Source organism: Malania oleifera, chromosome 4 (genome assembly GCF_029873635.1).
Source record: "Malania oleifera isolate guangnan ecotype guangnan chromosome 4, ASM2987363v1, whole genome shotgun sequence".
NCBI classification, from domain to species: Eukaryota; Viridiplantae; Streptophyta; class Magnoliopsida; order Santalales; family Ximeniaceae; genus Malania; species Malania oleifera.
In genome coordinates this window covers 11,764,788-11,788,934 of record NC_080420.1, presented here as the reverse complement: position 1 = coordinate 11,788,934, position 24,147 = coordinate 11,764,788, and the positions used below count along the sequence as shown (strand labels likewise).

General features: G+C 35.5%; 1 protein-coding gene across 1 annotated transcript; it reads right to left on the bottom strand.

Moving 5' to 3' along the window:
• Nucleotides 1-15,550: 15,550 nt before the first annotated feature.
• Nucleotides 15,551-21,947, bottom strand: LOC131153290 ((E,E)-alpha-farnesene synthase-like). Its single transcript, XM_058105496.1, has 7 exons — nt 21,649-21,947; nt 20,139-20,415; nt 18,494-18,890; nt 17,868-18,086; nt 17,447-17,588; nt 17,067-17,324; nt 15,551-16,161 (listed from the first exon to the last, which is right to left on the bottom strand). Exons 1-7 carry the CDS (start codon nt 21,808-21,810, stop codon nt 15,856-15,858), a joined length of 1,761 nt encoding a protein of 586 aa, XP_057961479.1. The 5' UTR covers nt 21,811-21,947; the 3' UTR covers nt 15,551-15,855.
• Nucleotides 21,948-24,147: the final 2,200 nt, after the last annotated feature.

Genomic DNA, 24,147 nt, shown 5'->3' with positions numbered 1-24,147 from the left:
CGTATGACAAACAGTTTCCTCCCTTGGAACCAAGATTATATACAGACTCCAACCTTCATACTAGACCTTTCGTTCAACGCTCTGAAGTCCAACCAGACGGTTCCAGAAAACTTCCCTCACAGGCTGAACAAGTTCTGAATTGGCAAACTCAGAATGCCAGATCCCAAAATACAACTTTAACTGCCATCGATCACAAGGTTGATAAACTTATACATCATGACACTCAGATGGACCAACGATTTGGCCACCTTGATTCCAAAATCGAGGCTTTGTATGTTGATCTCTAGAGAAGAATTGATAGTCTTAACGCTGAGCTGAGGCAATCTATTTCTACAGGATATTTCGAATCCATGTTTAATGATAAAGAAGCAGAAATCAGAATGCTCAAAGATCAATTATCTCAAATAGAACGAGATCATCGCCCTATTCCCTCACCTACCTATATTCCTAAAGCCTTTCCATATACTCCACCATACTCTTTGATTCCTCAGTCACCACCAATCCATCCTATCAACAGCTAGATTATTCCAAGCATTTCAAATCCACTACTGAGATCTTTAAGAGACATTCTTTTATTCCATCAACCCCTATTTCTCCAAGATCTCCAATTGTGGCAAAACCCTTGCCCTCTGAGCCTGTTGATCATAAACTCAAAAGCTCATTTTTATCACCTGATCAATCTCCATCTTTCCTTGCTGACTTTGTCCCTGAAATACCCACTGATGACAAAAGTGATGATTCCACTGAAACATTGTCCTCCTCCTCAGATCAAGAGATTACTGATCTCACCATTATGATGATGGCATCTCCTACTGATCTCAGATCATCCAGAACATAAGAATTTCATGAAGAAACTGACACCACAGTTCCCATTGTGGAAGAACCTTCTGAGGCTACTTCAACTACTCATCATTCGGTCCCCCATCATTCAACCAATGGTTTTTGGTTCTCTTTTGATGGATTACCTCCAATTAAATGGAGAGATCGAATTGGTGAATTTGGTGTATATATTGACCTTCAGCTTTCCAAGCCTGGAAATACTTAGAAACAGTTCTCATAAAATTCACATCCAAATTTACTGGAACTTTAAGAGACTGGTTTCAAAGTCTTGGTGAATACAAACAAGTAACGTTCATTAAATCCCAAACTCCCTCCTATGCTTTGGGAACGCTTTATCGAGAATTCATTAGAGATCCAGATACTCATGCCAATGAAGTTAGACAAGAGTATTTTGAAATGAGATGATGCTCCTTGAAAAGAAAAGATCTTGATTTTCACTATCAAAGAATGTCCAGGCGATATTATCTTCTTGGTAGATTTAATGATGACAATCTCAGACAAGTTTATATTAATTCTTTACCAGAAGACATCCAGCCGGATTTACAGAGAAAGATTGCATCTCTCTCACGACCACTTAAAGACATCTCAATAGGGGAAATTCATCAGCTGGCACTCTCTGCCCTTGAAAAATTATGTGATACCCATTAGTTGTTCTAAAAAATGTTGAAACAAAATCATAAGTTTATAAAGTAATGTAAGAAGCCTTATTTGCAAATCAAGTGCAAAGAAAAGGATTGCATCTGCAGTCTTAAAAAGAAGAAACACTTCAAAGACTATGGTCCTGACAAGCGTTTCAAGAAAGATCCCAGAAAAAGAAAAAGGTTCAAATTCTTCAAAAAGAAGTTCCGACGAGGACATGACAAATCTCCTCGCCGTTTCATTTGCAAGAAGAAAGGACACTATGCAAAACAATGCCCAATGAATAGGAAAAAATCTGCAAAGCTTGCCCAACAATTACAAAATGAAGAACTCGATGCAGATGCTGAATCTGTTCTTTCAGAACAAGAAAAGATGACTGAAGAAACTATTCTCGTCCTTACTGATTCAAAAAATTCTGATTTAGAAGATGATTATCATTCAAATGAAACATTCCAGGTCTATTGACCTTATTGGTCACGCCCAGTTTTGATTATGACAAATACTCATTGTATCTAATGAGCGTTTGAGTTTTTGTGCAGGATTCAAGAATGATAAGATCAAGATGTGCTCAAAGCAAAAGAAGCCCGAAGACCAAAGTTTTATTTCATAATGTAATATATTAAATTGGTCTGTAATAGTAAGTAGGTATTTGGTTTGTAATAAGCTCACACACATCACACGTATGATTTACTACGTAAGCTCAAACCAAATCATGAATGAGAAAGAACCATAGAAAGACCTTAGGGTGCACCTTCGGTCGACCGACACCGGAATTTTTTGGTTTTTCCAAATTGGACCCCAAGTGACCTTAGGACACACACATATTCATATACATTTGTTAGGCACTTGATTAAGACTTGTTTAGTTCAATACGGGACCGAAAAGCACACCTGGTGCACTTTCGGTCGACCGAAACCTATATTTTAAAAAACCCTAGTCGACCGAACCAGCCCTGGGTCAACAGTTTGACCAAGGCCCGGTCAACCGAGACCTTATAGATCATTTGACCCCAGTCGACCGAATCACCTGGGAGTCAACATTTTGACCTCCTGATCGATCGACCACTTTTTTTACTCCAACTACCTGGTCGACCGAAGGGTCTTGGGAAAATTCCCAGCGGTCTGGTCGACCGAGCCCTTCAGTTCAAAAAGGCCCGGTCGACCAAACCTCGAAAATTTGTAAAATCGCCTTGCCTCGGTCGATCGACCACTCAGTTCAAAACACCCCTGGTCGACCGAACCATTTGAGTCCTGGTTGACCGAACCATTTCTGGTCGACCGGACCTCTCGGGTTGCCTTGATTTTTTTACCGCAGTTAATATTTTTAAATAGGGTTAAAATACCTTAAACGTCATTAAACTTTTCTAATAATACCCAAAAGGTCCCCAACGGTCATATTTTCTCCCTTGCCTATATATATGAGTTCATTTGAGAAAATTAAGTGAGATATTTTAGCCACTTTGATTAGGAAAAATTCTTTGAAAAACCAAAACCCTATAATACTCATATCCAATCCCCATTCACTCATGCTTACCTTCTTCGATCTTTTAAATCCTCTGTAAGTCGATTGAGTGTTTATAGTTAATAGGTTTGCTCTCCCATTCATATTTGGTTGATTTATTTTCATTGAGAGCTAAACCTAAGTATTCTTAGGAGACTTGGTAAATAAGTCTATCTTAAGAAGACTTTGATAGATCTTCTAAGATTTGTACCTTCATTGCAACATCTAAAGAAGATTGTATTTGTTTTTGGTTGCAAAACATTTTCAAAATACTTTCAAATATCTAGTGTGCTTTATCTTGATAAATCTTTGCAGAGATATTTGTTTGTGTGAGAAAAGAAATCTTTGTTGCAATATTCATTGATTTATATCTATAGTTGAATACAAAGATTAAACTCTTTTTGCAAACCAAACTTATACATTGCTAGAACTTCATATACATATATATATTGAGAAAACTTGTTGATTGAAATATATGAAGTTTGGATAATATCTTTGTTTGAGCACTTAGATTGAATATCCTGTGATACAAAGATCATTTAGGTTTGCACTCTCACGCACTCATTACAACGATAGTAAATCTATTTGAGAGTTGACATCTTAGACCACATTGAGCTTACATATTATATCATATTGTGGTGTATGTGATATTGCGCATATCTGGGTACACATCTGCTTTACTTGAAAGCTTATTCACTGTACCATTTCATTGTAATACACTTTAGTTGTATATCCAGGCACGGGCCTGAAGAGGGAGACTAGCCCTGGAATAGTCCCGGATTGGCTTAGACCTGGTTAGGAAAGCTAGGTGTGTCGTCCTGTTAAGGCGTGTAGGTTGAGGTCAGCCCCGCTAATTGACCTGGTTAAGGTTGAGGTCAGCCCTGTGTTAATTTGACCTGGTTGTAAACAGTGCCGCTCCACCCTTAAGTGAGCTACTAGTGGAATCCTCAAGCTTGCGAGCTTGAGGCGGGGACGTAGGCACAGTTGGCCGAACCCCGATAACATATCGTGTGTTTGCTTATATTTCTACACTTTATATTTACCGCACGTGTATGTTATGGGTGAAGGATGCGTATGACTTAATTTTCACAGTATATTTATCTACGCGTTTGGAAATTGCATAGACTGATCCTAGGTTGTGTACATATCGTTGTTGCATAGATCAACCTAGGTGAAAAAGTTTTAAAATTCCAATTCACCCCCCCTCTTGGGAATACACCAATTCTAACAAGGTCCAACCTATTCTCTCTTCTCAAGATTCTCAGATGAGTCCTCATGTTCAAATTCAGCTCCTCCTTGAAAAATACGGTAAACCCATACCTGCTGTTGCATACATTGATATGGGATCCCATAAGACCAAAAGTTCTACTATCAGATTGTTGGTCTTCCTAAACTCAATTCTTTAGAGCTGCAAATGATCAAATTTTTACTACTACTTTGATTTACAAAAGAAAAATTGGGATTAAACTCCTTCCTAATTGTACCATTTGGACTCATGTCATCGACAGTCCACTTCCTCAGAAAGATGTTTTATTAGGATGGGATGTTTATTGTCTTTAAAAATCCCTAAGGATTCTTCCCACTGGAATTAAGTACAAAAAAGAATTCAAGCCTTTTACTCAGACAAACAAAACCTATTCTCTTTCCTATTCTTTTCCAGATTTTCAACCTATTCAAAATAAACTCCTCAAACTGTGTGCAAAAAGTCATGACCAGTTCATCCATAATCATCCACTCTGGAAAAATCCAAATTTTTTCATTCACATTCCTTTCAAACTCAATGAAGATGTTAGTCCAACTAAGGCCTTTCATCCAGGAATGTCTCCGTCAGACCTTAAGCTTGCTAAAGAAGAATGTTATTCTTTACTAAAGCAAGGTCTAATTGAACGAACTAATTCCTCTTGGGCATGTCAAGCGTTTTATGTTGAAAAAAATCAGAGAAAATTAGAGGAAAAAAGAGATTGGTTATTGATTACAAGCCATTGAATGCGTTCATTAGGGATGATAAATTCCCTATTCCAAAAGCCAGGACACAATTCAACCATCTTGCTGAAGCAGAAATATTCTCCAAATTTGATCTAAAAGGAGCTTTCTGGCAACTTGGTATTCATCCTGAAGACAGATTCAAGACAGCTTTCTGTATTCCAAATGAACAATTCTAATGGACTGTTTTACCCTTCGAATTAAAGATTGCACCATCACTATTTCAAAAGGTAATGACCAGGATTTTCAATCCTATCCTGCACAGTATTTTGATCTATATTGACGATATTCTATTATTTTCTAAAAGTCTTGCAAATCATCATCACCTTCTTGAACATTTCCACCAGCTAGCATCATAGTACGGGATAATGCTGTCAGAAAGGAACAGCATGATTGGACATCACGAAATTGATTTTCTGGGAATGAAAATATCCCATGGAACTATCTGCCCAGGTCCTTATCTTGCTAAGCAATTATTACAATTTCCTGATGATAATCTTTCTATCAAAGAAATACAGCAATTTCTAGGCATCATTAATTACATTAGAGATTTTATCTCGCATGCAAGTTGATTCACCGGCGCCTTGTCACAACTGTTGAAAAAGAAACCACACCCATGGGGTCCTGACCAGACACAAGCTGTCAAAAATCTCAACAAAGCTACAAAGGATCCATCGCCTCTAATTATTCCATCCACAGGAAATCTTATCCTCCAGTTAGATGCAAGTGACCATTATTGGGGTGCCTTACTACTTGAAGATAAGGATAACAAGAGATCCTATTGTGGACACGCCAGTGGAGAATTCAAAGAATCTCAAAAGCATTATCATACTGTCTTCAAAGAAATTATTGCACTAAAGAATGGAATTCAGAAATTTGACTTTTATGTCAGATCAAAACACTTCACAGTTGAAATGGACAACTTGTCTTTCCTAAAGATGCTTGAATTCCAAAATAAGATTCTCCCTGATCCACAGATTCCCAGATTGAAAGACTGGTTTTCCAAATATGAATTCTCTGTGAAGCATATAAAAGGCGATCATAATGTCCTCATTGATATGTTATTTCGCCCTTGGAAAACTTCCTATCTTATCTCAAAACACCGAACCATTCCACTAATTCTCATGGCCTCATCCTCCTTTTCACCTCCAGATATCCTCTACCTTAGTGCCTCTACCCAGATACATTTCCCTCCATAGATACCTCCAGAGATCACTAATATCTCCAAGATCAAATCCTATGCCAAAACCTTCCATGGCTACAATGCTAGCCTAATTGATCATCACCTAACCTTCCCATCATACCCTTTCCTCAATCCTTACATCATCAAGCCATCATCCTTCAATACTCATATATTATGGTATCTATGGTATATCTCTGTTTTACAGTTACATGTTGTATTCCTCCAACTCCAAGAGACGTACGCTCATCTTGATGATCCAGCCAATCAGAAATCCCTATTTTAGACCTTCCTCCAGCTGTTTGATCCTCTGTTCACTTGGAGAAAGAAATTGACTACCCTTATGGGTAATCACAACCTCTGGAAGATGGACTCAGCTAAAGCAGCTGCAGTACATAGTATCTTCATCCTACATAGACCATACTTCTACAATCCAAGTAGGAACCTCTTATGGTCCCAGAATCAGGTCTACGAATAGGATACGCTGTACAACTTCCTCAATACATGGCCCAGCTACAAGCCTCCACTATTGAATCATCTCTGCGAAATGAATGATCTGAAGTTCTGTTATGAACTTGTCAAAGCCATTCCAGATGAAATTTCAGCTCCCAAGCCACCCGACAAGGACCACCCTGATTAGGATGCTATGGACACTAATGAAGATTATCTTTGGAAACAGCTAACTTACTACAATCCAATCCATGGAGAGATCACAGATGACGATTACATCAACCTCAACCTCTCTCCGTCACATCACATCTAGCCCCACATGCTGTATTATTGTCACCAAAGTCCACAATGGTGGGCCGTTTTATGTTTACTTATGTAATAAGTTTGTATGTAAGTCAAAAGTTGTTGCATAATTAAAGGTGGTGGGTCACTCCCGCACAAATAAAGCCGCCCATGTGCTGTCACCTTTTAATTATGTTAGTTGTTAGGTTGTCTTTGTCAGTAGTCAGTTGACGCCACAAAAGTTTTCACCCACTTTAGCTTTATGTCATCGTCTACTTTATGTCTTTATCACTTTTGCTTTATGTCCTTATCAACTGTCTATAAAATGTTTGCTTAGCGTGTAAGCTTTGGGGTCTCAAACCTCTATAGATAGGACTGCCTTCCTTTTTGTAAATCATAGCAGAGCTAGAACGAATAAAAATTTTCTCTTCGTGTTCTCATCTCACCCATTGCTTTCTAAGCCCTCTTCTCCCCTAAAGACTATTTGTCTAAAGGGCTTCTATTTTCCACTTCTATGAGCTTGTAATATCTTTCATGATATTATAAGGGATATCTTTACAGTGGATACCCGTAACCTGCTGAGTCACGGTGCTGGCGCCAGGCAAACCTCTGGTTTAATGAAACTGTAATGGGTTCCTTTGATGTTCATGACATGACACCGAGTATGCTCTGTGCTTGCCTCTAAGGAGGATTGAGTCGGCTCCAATTTGGCTCTAGTCCTTGAATTGGGTTTTGTTTGGCTTTGGAGTGAGTCAAGCCTGTTTGGACCTCAGTTTGAGTAAACTAATTTTGGGCTTAGTCCACAATTGGGATAAGAAACTTGGGTTTTGACTTTTGGGTCATGATATGAGCTTAACCCATATTTGAACTTAGCATTCAAGGATTTGATTTGGGCCATGGTATGAGTTCGACCCATGTTTGGGCTCACCATTCTGGGTCTTGATTTGGGCTCATCCTAATTATCTTGATTTGAACAATTTGGATCTTGGGCTTTGAAGATTTGGGCTCAGCCCGACTATTTGGATTAAGAAATTTGGATCTTGGGCTTTAACTCCAGTATTAATGGACCCAAATCCAAATTGCTTTGGTCTCAAGTTGGTGCATCCACTAGTCGGATGGGTCAGGTCAACCCGGGTTCAATGGATTAGGTTATTGGACTTGGTTTAATGGGTCAGCGAATCATATCCAAATAGTAGATTAGATTTGGGTTGCCAGGATTGTACTGAAAATAAATTTTTTGAACTGCAATTAGACATAAAGTATAGAGTAATTTAATATAAATTTTTACTCTAGAGTTTTGATTGACGTGCTTAATTCTCCCTAAAAAAATCAAATAAAAAAAATTTATTTGGTAGTGTTTCAAATTATACACTTAAATTTGTAACACATGTAAGTGAAATCCTTCCATTGATTTGTGAAGTAAAATCTAATAATGAAAATAATTTTTTTTGTAACCACCAATAGTAATGTATTAAAATATTCTATAACTGCTATTATTAATTGTATTAAATTTTTGTAACCACTAACAATAATTTAATTAAATTTGTATAAAAAGTAACATTTAATTGATTAATAATATTTATAACAATAATTTAATTAAATTTGTATAAAATTAAAATTTTGATTTGGTATAGGACCAAACCGTCGATGGTTTAAGGGAGTCTTAGGAAACCGTCGATGGTTTTGTGTGTGTGCATGGTTTGGTGAGACCAAACCGTTGACGGTTTTAGTAAACTCAGGAAAATCGTTGACGGTTTCAAGTTACCGCGGGTTAGTAAAGGTAAAACAGTTAAAAGAGGTTTGGTTAAATACCAAACCATCAACCATTTTAGGGAAACCGTCGACGATTTCCCCCAGAGCAGTAGCCTATAAATAGGCTGCAAGGTTTTTTTTATTTATTAAAATCACCCTCTCTCTCTCTCTCTCTCTCTCTCTCTCTCTCTCTCTCTCTCTCTCTCTCTCTCTCTCTCTCTCTCTCTCTCTCTTCAATTTCTCTCCCAATTTCAGCCTGAATCGAAGGATAAACACCATTCCAGGATCCTAGTGATAATCCTTAGCAGTTTAACTAGAGTAAAGTTGTCATTTGGGGATCCTAAGCATCACACCAGGGATAAGGTAAGGGGAATAGATTATGTCAGGTATTTTTAGAAATTTAATCGATCATATTTTAATATGAGATTATAGGAATTATATATATATATATATATATATATTTCTGAATATTCTGGCATATGGAAATAGAAATTTGAATTATTATTATTATTCTATGTGTATATTTTTGGAAAACCGAGGATTTTGAGTTGAGTAAAACCTAGAAGTTGTGATACATTTAATTCTTAGCAAAATATATATTTTCCAGACAAATATTAAATTATGAGTTATTACTTAAATTGTGTGGCATGAGTAAGGTTATTTTTACTGTATAAATATGCATGTTAGAATATTTTATGATAATACAGAACAAGTATGATGTTATACTGATTTCAGTAAATGTTATAAATAATGTGTAATCATGATACGATTTTAGACAGCTGTGGGCCGAGTTCAGGTGGTTGTGTGTCGAGTTTAGATGGCTACGTGTCGAGTTCAGATGGCTTATGCTGAAATATGTTATGATATGATTTTATATAGAATAAATTGTGAACATATCAGATTTTATATAGTATTATGAAAATGAGATCATGTTACAGTTACATTATATGAATTGTACTATATGGTAGTAGAACCCTGATGGACTAGTTATGATTCAGAGCATGGTACCATAGCTAGATTGATATAGTTAGTGTCACCACGCTATTCAGAAAGTGTTGGTGAATGGAAGTCGATTTGGCCCGCAAAAAGATGGTGACCACCTTTGGAGTCCAGACGAGGTTGCGGTAAGCAAATCGTACTACAGACGCATTAAATTTGACTTCGCCTGGTGGTAGACCAGTCATGGCTAAGTCCCGCCTTCGAGCCGCACAACCTGATGGAATACGATTGTCCATTCAGAGGAAAATTTCTTATATATATTTATACTTATGATGATTTACATACATAGAGAAATATGTAGTATGATAAAGCATGGTTTGAAAGGAAATATGTGTTTTCAAATGTATAAGTGTGAGTACAAAAATATATAATATTTTTTAGCTACAGTTAACTATTTAAAGGATGTGTTTATGCCACATATAACTCATGTTGCCACACACTAATAATAATCTATTTCGTCTTATTGAGATGTGTCTCACCCCTATAATTTTTATCCTTTCAATAAATCTGAGGAACCAAGCCTAGAGTGCTCCAAGGCAGGGCTAGCTAGGGTTTATTCAAGGTAAGTACTTGTGAGACATGATTATGTATATGGGTATATTTATTGTTTCGATAAATATATTTATGGATTTTTGGAGAAATATGTATGTATTTTGAGTGACAGTAGAAGTCTGGTATTGTATATGAAGTTTATATGCTTACGTTCCGTAGTGTTATGTAAAATGAGTTTACGGACATGTGTACCAAAAGCCCCACCTTGAGTATCAAGATGTTGTATTATGGTATCTTAGCAGTATGTTTTTCCTACGTGGCACTCTGGACCCCACTTTCGGGTTCGAGGTGCTACAGAAGGTCTTTTGTAATTCGATTTTGCTAAAATTTGGAGAGCACGTTAGGGACTTGTCAACCTTCGATCTTGACGGTGGAGATCTATTTTAGAGCTTTAGAGGGCCTGAATTTGTAGTACTGACAATAATTGCGTTTAGGTGACTTCTTTCCACTCATTCTTGTTTTATCGCGATTCTTTTGGGAATCCTTTTTTGCTTTAAGTTTATAAGCATTTTTTGTGATTGTACTGTTGTAATTTTTGCCTCTATTATAGGGAAAATTTTATTGGTTCTCATAGGTCCCGTGATTTTTACCCTTCACATTGGAGGGGTTTTCTATGTTAAAAATCGCGGTGTTCTTATTGTGGTGTGTGATTTATTATTATTGTTGGTTGGCTATTTTTGCTCATCACAGATTTATTTTTAGGAAAGAATTATCCACTGTCTTGTTACTTTCCGAACAAGTGATATTGGAGTTTTTCATATAAAATGTGGAAGACAAAGACAACGTAGATACTATGTGCAAGCTCACAACTTCAAATTATTCAATTTGGAAACCAAAGATTGAGGATATTCTTTATTGTAAGGATTCATTTGATTTGATTTAGCTGGGTAACGATAAGCCGGAAAAACAAACTGAAGCTGGCTGGAAGAAAATGCATAGGAAAGCAGTTGGCATAATCAGACAGTGGGTGGATAATAGTGTTTTCCATCATGTGGCTCAAGAGACAGATGCCCAAATACTTTGGAAGAAGTTGGAGAGTCTTTATAAGAGAAAGACTGCCCACAACAAAACTTTTGCAATTAGAAAACTTGTAAATTTGAAGCTTATAAAAGGAAAATATTTTATTGAGCATTTGAGCTATTTCTAGAATTTGGTAAACCAGTTAACCAACATGAAGATAATTTTAAATGATGAACTACTAGCTTATTTGCTATTAAGTTCTTTGCCAGATAGTTAAGAAACTCTTGTAGTATCTCTTAACAACTCAACCCCAAACGGTGTGTTGACTCTGTCATTTGTTAAAGATAGCTTGTTTAATGAAGAGGCAAAAAAGGAAAGAAATGGGTATAGATAATACCCAGGTACTTGTTACAGAAGATAGGGGAGAAGGCAATACAAAAATGAAAAGGGTAGAAGTGAAAGTAGAAGCAAGTCAAGGTTGGTGAAAATGGTCATATCAAGAAGTACTGTTACAAGTGGAAGAGAGAAAATAAAAGTAACAGTGACAAACAAGAAAAGAATGATCAGGATAATAATGATCGTGTTGCCACTACTGTTGGAGATGATTTGGTTTTTGCATATGATGATAATGTAATTAGTGTTGCCTATAATGAAATTAGTTTGGTGGTTGATAGCGGTGTCTTTTTTCACGTGACATTAAGGAAGGATTTCTTCAATTCATATACTTTTGGTGACTTTGGAGTTTTGAAGATGCGAAAAGATGCAGTGGTACCGATAGTTGGCACTGGAACTATTTGCTTAAAGACCAATAATGGAACAGAATTGGTACTCAGTAATGTCAAGCATGCTCTTAGTGTTCGTCTGCATTTGATCTCTGCTGGAAGACTTGATGATGATGGATATTGTAACTTCTTTGGTAATGGACAATGGAGACTTACTAGAGGAAATTTAATTGTGGCCTGAGGTAACAAAATTTCTAATTTATATTTTATGAATACTTCTATTTACTTGAATTCTGTGAATGCAGTTGATAGCGATATCACATCAGAGTTATGGCACAAGTGTCTCAGTCACATAAGTGAGAAAGGACTTCATTGCTTGGCCAAGAAGAATTTGATGTCAAGCTTAAATGGTGCAAAACTATGTGTTCACTGTTTGGCCGGGAAATAGAAAAGGCTTTCATTTAAGAGTCATCCTCCTTTCATAAAAATAGAGCTACTTGAGTTGATTCATTCATATGTTTATAGCCCAATGAAGGTAAGGACACTTCGTGGTACACTTTATTTTGTTACTTTTATTGATGATCATTTAAGAAAGCTTTAGGTTTATGCTTTGAAATCCAAAGATCAGGTGCCTGATATGTTTAAAGATTTTTCAGGCTTTAATTGAGAGAGAAACATGAAAGAAGATCAAATGTATTCACACTAATAATGGTGTCGAGTATTGTGGTCCATTTGATGTGTAATGTATACAACAGGGCATCCAACATTAGAAGACACCTCCTAAGACTCCTCAGTTGAATGGTTTCACAGAAAGGATGAACAGGACACTGGTAGAGAGAGAGTCATATGTTTGCTTTCAGAAGCGAAACTACCTGGATCATTTTGGGGTGAGGCATTATATACTATTGTTCGTGTAATTAACTTGTCTCCTACTATTGCGCTACAGACTGATGTCCCTGAAAAAATTTGGTATAGGAAGGATATTTCCTATGACTATCTACGTGTGTTTAGCTGCAAAGCCTTTATTCATGTTCCTAAAGATGAAATGTCCAAGTTAGATGTCAAGGCAAGGCAGTGCATTTTTTATCGTGTATGGTTAGGATGAGTTTGGCTAAATGTTTTATGATCTAGTGGAAAAGAAACTCGTGAGAAGCTGTGATGAAGTCTTCATGGAGGTTCAAAACATTGAAGACATTGGTAAGATAGAAAATTCTCAATTTCAAGATAATGATGGCTCAGTTGACTTGGAATCGATTCCTTCTGAAAATTTTCCTGATACAGTTGAGATTGGAAATTAGTATGATATAGAGGTAGATGCTCAAAATGATCATATGGTGGAAGATCATGAAATTGTTGATGAGGAAGTTACTTCAACTATTGAACCACCTACAGCTTCACTCAGGAGGTCTACCAGAGATCGACAGCCCTCCACGAGATATCTTATAGATGAGTTTATTCTTCTAACTGATGAGAGAGAACCAAAGTGTTATGAAGAAGCCATTGAAAGTGAGCAGAAGCAACAATGGTTTAGTACAATGGAAGATGAAATGAAATCTCTACATGACAACCACACTTTTAAGCTAGTAAAATTACCTAAAGGTAAAAGAGCTTTGAAAAATCTGTGGGTCTATAGATTAAAATAGAAAGAGAATTCTTCACTCCCATGGTACAATGCTAAGTTAGTTGTCAAAGGCTTCAGTCATAAAAAAAAAAAAAAGGATTGATTTTGGAGAGATTTTCTCACTAGTAGTGAAAATGTCGTCAATCCATGTTGTTTGGGGCTTGGCTGCTAGTCTTGATTTGGAGGTTAAGCAAATGGATATGAAAGTTGCCTTCCTCTTTGGCGATCTCGAGGAAGAAATTTATATGAACCAGCCTGTGGATTTTGTGGTAAAAGGTAAGGAGAATTATGTTTGCAGATTGAAGAAGAGCTTGTTTGGCCTAAAACAAGCTCCTAGACAATGGTATAAGAAGTTCGAGTCTGTCATGGTTCACTAATAAGTATTAGTGACGGTTTTCTGGTATTAGTAAAGGGCTTGTTTTTTGTAGTGTTAGATAAATCCCCTTAAGAACTAGTATAGGTAAGGTCTGAAATACCTCTTTACCCTTTGCTTAATCATTGGAATACACACATACACAAAAATAATATATATATATATATATATATATATAATAAATTCATAAAATTTGATATAAAAAAAAAAAGTCTTTAAATCATTTCTAGATTTTTCTGAAAATTTTCTAACATTTTTCTGCAATTTTTAAAGATTTTTAAAGACGTTTTCCTTCATTTTTGATATTTTTACTTTCCCATTTATTGTTATCTAAGTCAACAATAACTCAAATAATTTTTAATGAACTAGCGGTTCAAAAAAGTCAGACTGGTTCAATCCGTCTTAACCGGGTCAATGATCGTTTGGGAAAAGATGGTCGGTCATTTCCCATGCAATAATGGTGACACGTGGCACTGTTTATTTATTTATTTTATATATTTCATTTCTTTTTTGAATTTTCTACAACAAAGTGACTTCACTTGCCATGTGGTAGAACATGGTTCAAATTCAAGTTATTTGATCCAAACATGGGTATTTGGATTAGGGTCAACATTCGGGTCTAGACATTCTAAATTCATGTCAAATGCCTAAATTTTATTTGATATATATTATGAGGAAAGAAATTATTTTCTATTCTATTAAAACACTGATTAAATAGTTTGAAACTTAGAATCTGCTAAAAATTTTAAAAGAAAGTAGTGCAAAATTAACTACTAACATGTCTTGAATTCTTCACTCTACACTTCTTATTATCCGAACCTTCTTGAACTCTTCCATTGATGTTTCTACCCTCTGAATCACCTTTCCTTTATCCTTTTCTGCTTCCCTCTGTCCTTTGAACTTCAAGCTCTCCACTTCTTATTTTTAATCCGGACAATTCCTTCTCAAAATTCTCAACAAACAATTCTTTTCTTTACTCTATTTGGATCTCAGTTTCTGACTCTGTGTGTTTGTCACTTTCAAATCCTCTATTTATAGGTCTATTTCTCAATCTTGGCTTAAATTTGACTGACTAATCAAATTTAAATTAATCAATCAAACTTAAAACTAATTTTTTAATTAAGTTGACTAATCAATTTTTAATTCTGATTTCCTAACTAAAATTCTATTTTATGTGTGTGTAGGTGCAAATACGGAGAATCCGACCCTTTTTATTTTATTTTCTCTTTGGCTTTTTTTATATTATATTCAATGTAGAATTTCAATTTTCTCTATATTTTTATTTTCCTACATTTTCTCATTTTATTATATTTACCCAATTTTTGTGTTATATAAGTCCCGAACAAAATGAGATTTCTACAATTATTATTCTCATTTTTATTTTTTAATCAAACAAATTTTTTTTTTTAGGTTCAAATCTTACCTATGTTATAAAATAAACTTTCTAAATACGATTATGTTTTATATAATTTAAGTTGAATTCAATTCTTTTAGGAATCTGACTATATTTAATTTGTCTTATTTATATAAAAAAAAATAGAATATTTTTTGTTCGCAAAATAATTTACATTATTTGAACTTCTATAAATAATATTTGTTATACAAAACTTTACATATAATTTAGAAATATCCAAATGTAAAACCTAAAATTCATCCCCTCAAATGCAATGTACTATTAATTCTAGAAACTCAAAACATTAACAAATATTTAGATCATTTATTTCCTCCATGGTATATGCATACACACAATTACTCCACCAACACTTATCTCCCAACCAACAATACATAGGAAAGACTCAAAGCTAAGAAGAGGAGTATCTTTTTGACTTTATATTCATCATAATCTTTCTTTTTTCTTTTTTATTTTTAACGATCTGCAGAGGCAGAAGCTAGAGCTGGTTTCAAATAATTAGAAACCCTAAGCCTCATGCATGTATGATCATATCTGATACACACACACACACACACACACCAGTATTGAACCCACTCGATCCAAATTCCTCTATGAGTTGAGAGGAAAGGGTTTGATGAAGAGAGAGAGGATCTGTTCTTTGGTCTCTCGGTCTTGAACCCCAAATCCATCCCCATGCTGGTAAATGCAGTAAGCCACCCGAGCAATGTTTGTGGCGCAGCCAGCGAAAGGTTGCAACAGAGGAGATGATTGCAATGCCATGCACTGCTCGTTGATCTTCCTCCACGTGCTGCTTATCATGTCCTTGATGTGTTGCCGAGCTTTCTCCTCCGATGCATTACCTTCTCTCATGTAACATAGGATTGATGATGGAGCATCTCCCCTCTCTAGCTCCGCCTATTAATTAGTCAATTTAAAATTAAACACTAGTTAGTCAGCATCAAGCAATGCTTGAAGTTAAGCTCTACATGTACTTGTGTTTTTTTGGTAATTTTTTAAGAACAAGTATTACTAGTTTAGGAAGAAAATGTTTTAGATACGTTTGAGATGATGGACTCAAATGTTTAATGAAAAATTCATTTAACATCTCAAAAGTGGGTTGAATGTGTCCCATCAATCATAAGGGTTGGCTTGGTCCCACTCCCAGTGAGTTCTTAAGTGGTCAAACACATAAAATCTCACCATCAAAAAGTGGAACACATGCTTTTAAGGAACATGTTTCCCAAGTTCAAAATCAATGTGTTTCAGCCATTGACAAGGACCCAAAAAAATTACTATATTAAAAAAGAAAACATTTAACATCCTAAATGTGGAATCTTGAGTGTGTCCCAGCCACTCGTCCAGTTATCAATACATTCCACTTGGCCCACCCCAATGACTCACCGAAATATATTAAAGATTGAACTTTCAGAAAATTTAACACAGCTTTTATAAAACTTACCAAGAGTCATCGGGACATCCCACTTAATCTATACTTGTGAATGACTCTGACACATTCTAGATCCCATTTTTAAAAAATTTAACAGAGACCTTTTGTGAACATGTTTCTAGTTTGAGATTGAGAGTTGCAACTTGAAAAGTATGTTACAATATTGTAAGATTTACAATAAAAGATTTATCTTCCCCTCCACTTTAATCAAAGGATACTCAAAATTTTAATATTAATATTACTCTTAAATTTCAAATCATACATGCAGGAATTTTCAAGAAAGAAAATTATTGTCCAAAAACAAAATGCACACAGCAAAATTTTCCAATCAACCACATGTATGCAGCAATAATGGGAAATAATTAATTAATACCGTGGATGTTCCGAGATCATTGCAGAGTCGAACAATAAGAGATGAACAGTAGACAAGGTCCCCATTTTTGTGAAGGAAATCCACCAACTCCCCTTCTGACTTTTCACTACCTGTGGTTACAGCGAGGAATGCATGAAGGCAAAGCAAGGGGCCCGACGATGAAACCCACCCATTGTTTAAGTACTCTTGCAGTGATGGCGTGTATTCCTCGTTATACCACTTTGCTTCCACAAACAATGCTTTACAAAAATCTGCCCACTGCAATTAATGATATATATAAAAAGAAAAATCAATAAGAAAAGTGATGAAAGACCTTTCTTTTTTTTTTTTTGTTTTCTGCTTGGCAAAGAAGGTGATGATAGATGTTATTAGATACGCACGGCTTTGGTTAGATGAGGTAATACGTTGGTCCAACCTCTCTCCTCGTGGATTTCACGAGCCACTTCCACAGTAGTGTTGTAGAGTGCTTGGAAACAGGTCTGCATGCACGCCGGAAGTTGTTTAATTTCATCCGGATCCCACCTGAAAAAAATATACATATATTGATATATACACACACATATATATAATTTCAATATTTAATTTATGGAATAAAAACACATAATTTAATTTAAATATATAACTATTTTCTTCCCGTGGATCGAAATTAATTGTTCTAATGACGATGATATTTTCTTTATATATGAAATTAAAATCGATAAAGAAAATGATAAAAAAAAAAAAAAAACAATGAACGAAGAATTTGGTTTTTTTTTTGTTTATATAAAAAATCCAATTCCATGCATTCTAATCGACACTTGCCTTTCAACTGCCCTGGTGAAGCTCTCTAATTCTTCGAGCGAACCGTAAACATCATAGACATCATCAATTACAAGTACGAAATTAATGACTTTGGTGAGCCATTCTCTTAAACACCCATACTGTGTCTCGGAAGCAACTCCCACCGCCCATGCAAAACTTTCAACCAAGCGATCCCTACTGAAGCTCAGATTTTCTATTAGCCCAAGGTTCCTCCACCACCTACATACATATGACGTACACGTTATACCATAAAGGCAAAACATATTTAATCAGACACTTTTCAACCTAAGAGTGACAAGCTAGAGAATAGTAGTCTGCATTCCGAAGCCCCCAAAAATGTCGCGACCCAAAGTCCGTCCTACCCCCACGCCATTGGACTCATCTCTATTAGGTCGTAACACTTTTCAAGATTCAGTTCAAAATATATAAGAAGAATTAATAGGTATATCAGGTATATACACTGAAATTAATATGATTTTATACAAATAAATGATAAAATTATATTGTTGATTTTAATGTATACACTCGATATATCTAATATTTTCTTGTTCTATATATATATATATATACGTGCACACTGTTAAGCTTGGGTAGAAATTAACTAATTGAAACCTTAGGTTGATTACCTGGACATGTCTCTGAGGTTTGCTTGGTGAGTTGCTTGGACCACGTTGAAATTTAGTTTAGCTAGCTCAAGCAGGTCCAAGTACTTCTTGGAATGATCAAAAGAGTTAATTTGCCACTTGACATTAAACCACGGTACTCGCCAGTGCATTGAAAGCTCCAATGAATGGGACAGTAATTGTTTGAGCATGGCACTGTGGTCGTCCTCATGACCCTCCATTGAGTTTGTGACCAAAATTTGCTTAAGGTATGCGGTGGAAGCAGCTTTAGCCTTATTCAAGATTCTTTCTCCCTCGAAGGCCAACTGTGATGCCTCATAAAGTTCAAGTACTCCCTTTAAGTTCGATTGCGCGCTTTGGGTGAGTGAACCCCTCTCATCCACCAAACCATTGAAAATATCTGATTTCGTACCACATATGCCATGGAAATTTTAGTATATTTATTTATAGGACCATTTTGGAAAAAATAATATGGTATATGCATTGAGATATTCAAGCGCACAAAATCGAAAGAAGGTGGGAGAATGGAATAAAAATTGTATAATAATTTATAAAACGAGTAATTATACGAAAGTTTGTACTATTTTATTTTCCACATAACAATAGGAATAAATTAACGTTCCAAATTTACGATGATGAAATTTAATTTGACTCATATTCTAAAGACCAACATCTTCTTCTTTTTTTTTTTTTGCAAATGATGACAGTACAATTTAATTTCTTTTGTAAGGCACCAAATCTTTATACTATATATGATCATTTTATTTTAAGAAATGAACCTTCCCTAAAATAATTGTGATATTAATATGTCTGTGCGTATACAATTATTATTAGTTTTATATTCTCAAATGTGAGACAGACCTTGCTCAAATAATTTTATTGCAGAAAGAAAAGGAAAAGAATATAAAAAGGAATTTTTTTTTTTTTTTTGCATTTCTGTTTATATCAAATATTATAAAAATGAAAAATAGTTCTAATATGGTTAAAAACTAAAAATAAATAAGTGTGACCCTAATGTTGTTGGTCTCGTAATATTTTAATGGGTCCAAACATTGATACAACATCTTACACGGAGGAACTATTTCTTACAAGTCTTTTCATTAAATTTTTACTCATTCGTTTGTTACATATTTTATTTTCTTTCTTACTTTTCTTAGTAATTAAACCCAAATATAAAGCGGGATCTTTATATTTTCCTTCCTTTTTCTAGTGTCATAGTTCCTCATCAGATGTGTACTAAGTAGATCTTGGGTTTATAAGAATACTTCAACTCCAATCATGATGCTAGTAAGCCAAAACAGATAATATTTCGCTGGAATTGGGCTTGAGACCATCATGAGGGTGGGTCTTATATAGAGGTGTGTGTCACTTCCAAGCGTGTTACAATTTAGACTCTAACTATGTAAGGTACACTTTATAAGCCGAAACCATGAGATTAAGAAGCCAAAATTGACAATACCTCACTAGAATCGAACCCAAAACATATTTGGCGAACTAATATTTTCCAAGTTGCCAACCACCCAAAGATTAATTATATATAATTTCCATGGGTCCAACTTTGCATGAATAGCGCTCTTGAGCACCACTGGCCTGCATATATATATGGACAAGGCAAGATTATATGAAAGTGTACTACGTAGGTAGGTACCTTGGGAAACTTTAAATCCGTGCTGCCTCAGGAGCCTAAATCGGAGGGCGATGGCATACAGATCCTTTTCTTGTCTGGGATTAATATTGCTGCTGAGAGCTATGGTGTGGAGAGCTTCCTTAATTTCCTTGAGGAAGAGTTGGGCTAGACCGAGCTTCTGAATGCTGTCAGTCAGCTCTAACATCACCACTTCGTTGTTTCCTTGGTCTGCTGCATCCAACACCAGACCCAGCACCTCCTCTTTCAGCTTCTCCACTCTTCTCTTATACGTCTCCCCCTGCATATATATGTCCAACGCAGTTTACCATAAAAGAAAAGGTTAATTAGCTTGGAAAGTCATCGTCATCACGTACGTACAAGATGTCAAGATAGATAATGCATGCATGGTGAAAACTGAAGAGTGAAAACTAGCAAGCTAGTTGTAACTTAGAAGCAACAAGATTTAATTATTACTAATTACAAGAGAAATACTAATGGACTCCTAAGTAATGGAGGATTGCCCAACTGTTCTTCAATATACCGATGGAGAGATTAGGACAATCCAACTGTCTTGAGAGAGAGAGAGAGAGAGAGAGAACCAAGCTTTTTTCCTTCATTTATAAAAGGACTCTTCTTTCTCCTTTTTTTTTCTTTTTCTTTTTATTGATTGGAGATCCATAGGACATAATGAAATCTAAAGTCTTGACTTCTAGTACGATGTTTTGGTTACCGTCCATTCACGGTTTGGTTTTAAAGAGAAAAAAAAATTGATTTTCAGTATATAACCAAATTAAACCTCAGCCCAATACAACAATTGGAACTTTATTTAAAGGGGCCTTGAGGGTCAAGCGTAATAAAGCAAGCCCCTAGCCCATCAGTTAGGAGCTGGGAGCTTGAAAGGAAGGGCAGGGGTAACCTATATATTATAGGTGAGGGAGAGACTTCAAATCTCTACCCGCATCCAATGTGAGACAATAATAGGTGGGGAGGGAAAGCATTGAGAGTTTACCCCCATCCAATGTGGGACAAGAATAGGTGGAGAGGCTGAGTTTTTACAATCTTGTTGTCCCACATTGAAAATTGGCGAGGGAGGGGAGTCTCTCCAAGTTTATAAAAGTAAACTATTTAAAATTAATTATAAAAAATTAAGAATTTGAAGATTTTAATTTTATTCAAAATTGAAATTATTGAAAAATTATTAGCTGAATAATTTATTAACATATCAATTTTCAGTTTAATATTATATTGTAGGGCAGTATTAATATATATATATATATATATATGTTTTAAGATATTCCGATTTTTCTGTTCAGTTTATTCCAATTTTTCTGTTCAGTTTTGGGTTGGAAACAGAAACCAAACCGAGAACCGAAATTTTATATTTTCAAGAATTGGAACCGAAACCAAAAACCGAAAGACCAAACCAAAACTTATTTCGATTCATTTTCAGGCCAATTTTCGATTTTTCGATAAATTTTGTACACTCCTACCATTAGTTAACAATAATAATGGTAAGTAAATAAATTCTCACACTGTATTCACTGGAGAGAGATTGGATGGTATCATATTTCCAAATGTTAGGCTTGTAATTGGCGCATCTTCTTTGACGCGTAGCATGGAAGGCTCCATGCTCATTCAGCTTACACTGCACAAATTGCGGGTCTTCCTGCACTTCTCTTGCACAATTACCCATGACGAGAATTAAGGCACCGAGTAATCAACCAAATTAAGAGATTAAAGTAACTCGCAAGCTTGTAGATATAAACACAAATGGGCAGCAGAGACAGATAGAGACCAAAAAACTACAAGAGCTACATAAGAGATGGAGTTATTTGAGGAGCAGGGAAGTGACATATATATATAGGGGACGATTTAGTTGGCGCCATTTATTTGGCTGACCCACAAGCTAAGGATTCTCATTGACGCGTATCTCTACCATGTGAAACAACACTACACGGCTGCGGACACATGTAGTACGTACTCTAATTAAATTTGCATCAGAGAAAAGCAGCCACAGAAAGGAAACTATTTTTAGGCCATTCAGGAAAATCAACGCAGCCTCCAGGAAAGTCCCCATTTAGCTAGGGAAAGGTTGGCAACTTCGATTGAAGCCAACCTAAGGTCCATTTGTCACAACTTTAAGATTTATAAAAATAAATATATGGATATGTACAAGGCAGGTGCACTCTAATACAATGAGTCCTACATGATAAGTTGCACATGTAATTTTTTAGGATTTATTCTTTAAAATATTTTTATTAGATGAAAAAATCTTAGAAAATTTTTCGAACATAATTTTTCCCAGAGAAAGGGAGAGGGGCTTCCTGTGCCTCAAAAATAAATATAAGGACGAGCATAGTCCTAGGAGAGACGTGTTCTATACATGTGGGGCAGGTTTGCATGCTTCAATCACGCGGCCTTAAGGTGCAAAATGAATGCATATATTTATGAAGCAGATGAGGCCAGTCGGCACATGACCACTCTAAGATAATGACAAGGACACTAACAATGAGAAACAGAACATAAGGGCATGACATTGTGTCTTGTACCAATTCAAAGAATGTAATGTGTGAAGGAGGTTAGACTAGTTAGTTACGTAAAGTTGGTATGCTTTAAAAGTTACATAGTTGGGGGACCAATTGATATTCTTCTATTGGTAGCATGGAGGTGGACCTAGGGTATATTCTTTGTTGTTTTTAAATTGAAATGAACAAATGAGTTTCACTCTTTCTTTTTTGGATATGAACTTGTCATTTGAATTTATGAGCCTCCTAAGAAATAAAATAAAATTAAAAAATTAAAAATATCACTACAAAAAAATTGATTTTTAGTCACGAAACTATTAGTGACGGATTCAATTTCGTCACTAAAAGTGAGTATTAGTGACGGTTTTAGCAACCGTCACTACTATGACACTATTAGTAATGGATTTGAAACCGTCACTAAAATCGAAAAATATCGCGGGAAAATATTTTTTGTGTAGAAATTATCTCCGGAAAATATTAGCGATGATTTATGTAGTATTAGTGACGAATTAGACCCATCACTACTATTGTTTAAAAAAATAAAAACAATTTATTTCAAAATATGAATGACGAATTTGAAGATTCGTCACTATTAGCCACGTATTAATGACAGATTTGGGAACCGTCACTAATACTTCTTTTATTTTAAAAAAAAAATGAAAAACTTTATTTCACAATATTAGTGACGAACCTTCAAATTTGTCACTATTAGCCCCTTATTAGTAATGGATTTTCGAACCGTCTGTTGGAAATGGTGTATTCCCAAGAGGGGTGAATTGGGTATTTAAAACTTCCTAGGTTGATTTTAATTCCACAAGCAATAATACTCAACCTAGGGTCTGTCTTTATTCACATAAACCCAAATGCGTAGATAAATGTAAGATGCGGAAATTTAAATCATGCGCAGCATTCACACAATAACATACACGTGCAGGAATATAAATTGAGAAAATATAAACAGTGCACACACGATATGTTATCGGGGTTCGGCCAATACTGCCTACGTCCTCACCTCAACTCGCAAACCCGAGGATTACCACTATTACTCACTTAATGGGTGGAACGACACTGGTTACAATCAGGTCAATTAATGGGACTAACCTTAACCAACAACTACACCTTACTCAGATGATGCACCTAACTTTCCTAAACGAGTTTAATTCAATTTGAGACTATTCAACAGGGCTAGTCTTCCTCTTCAGGCCCACGCTTGAAATACAACAGATAATTAAATTTTTGTACAAACAAATGCTTCTTGCACAAGCAGATATGTACAACTACGCACAATCACTAATCAATGCACCTCAGACAGATAGGAACTAAAAGCTCTATGCAATATGTGTGCAATCAACACTCAATATAATGTTTATATTCAATCAAATGCAATGAGTGTATTAATCAAGCTAATCTTTAAAACTATGTACAAATATAAATCTCAATCAAAGTTTAGAGTTTCAAAGATTTCTACCAAGAATATTCTAAATATCTCTAACAATGATTTTCTC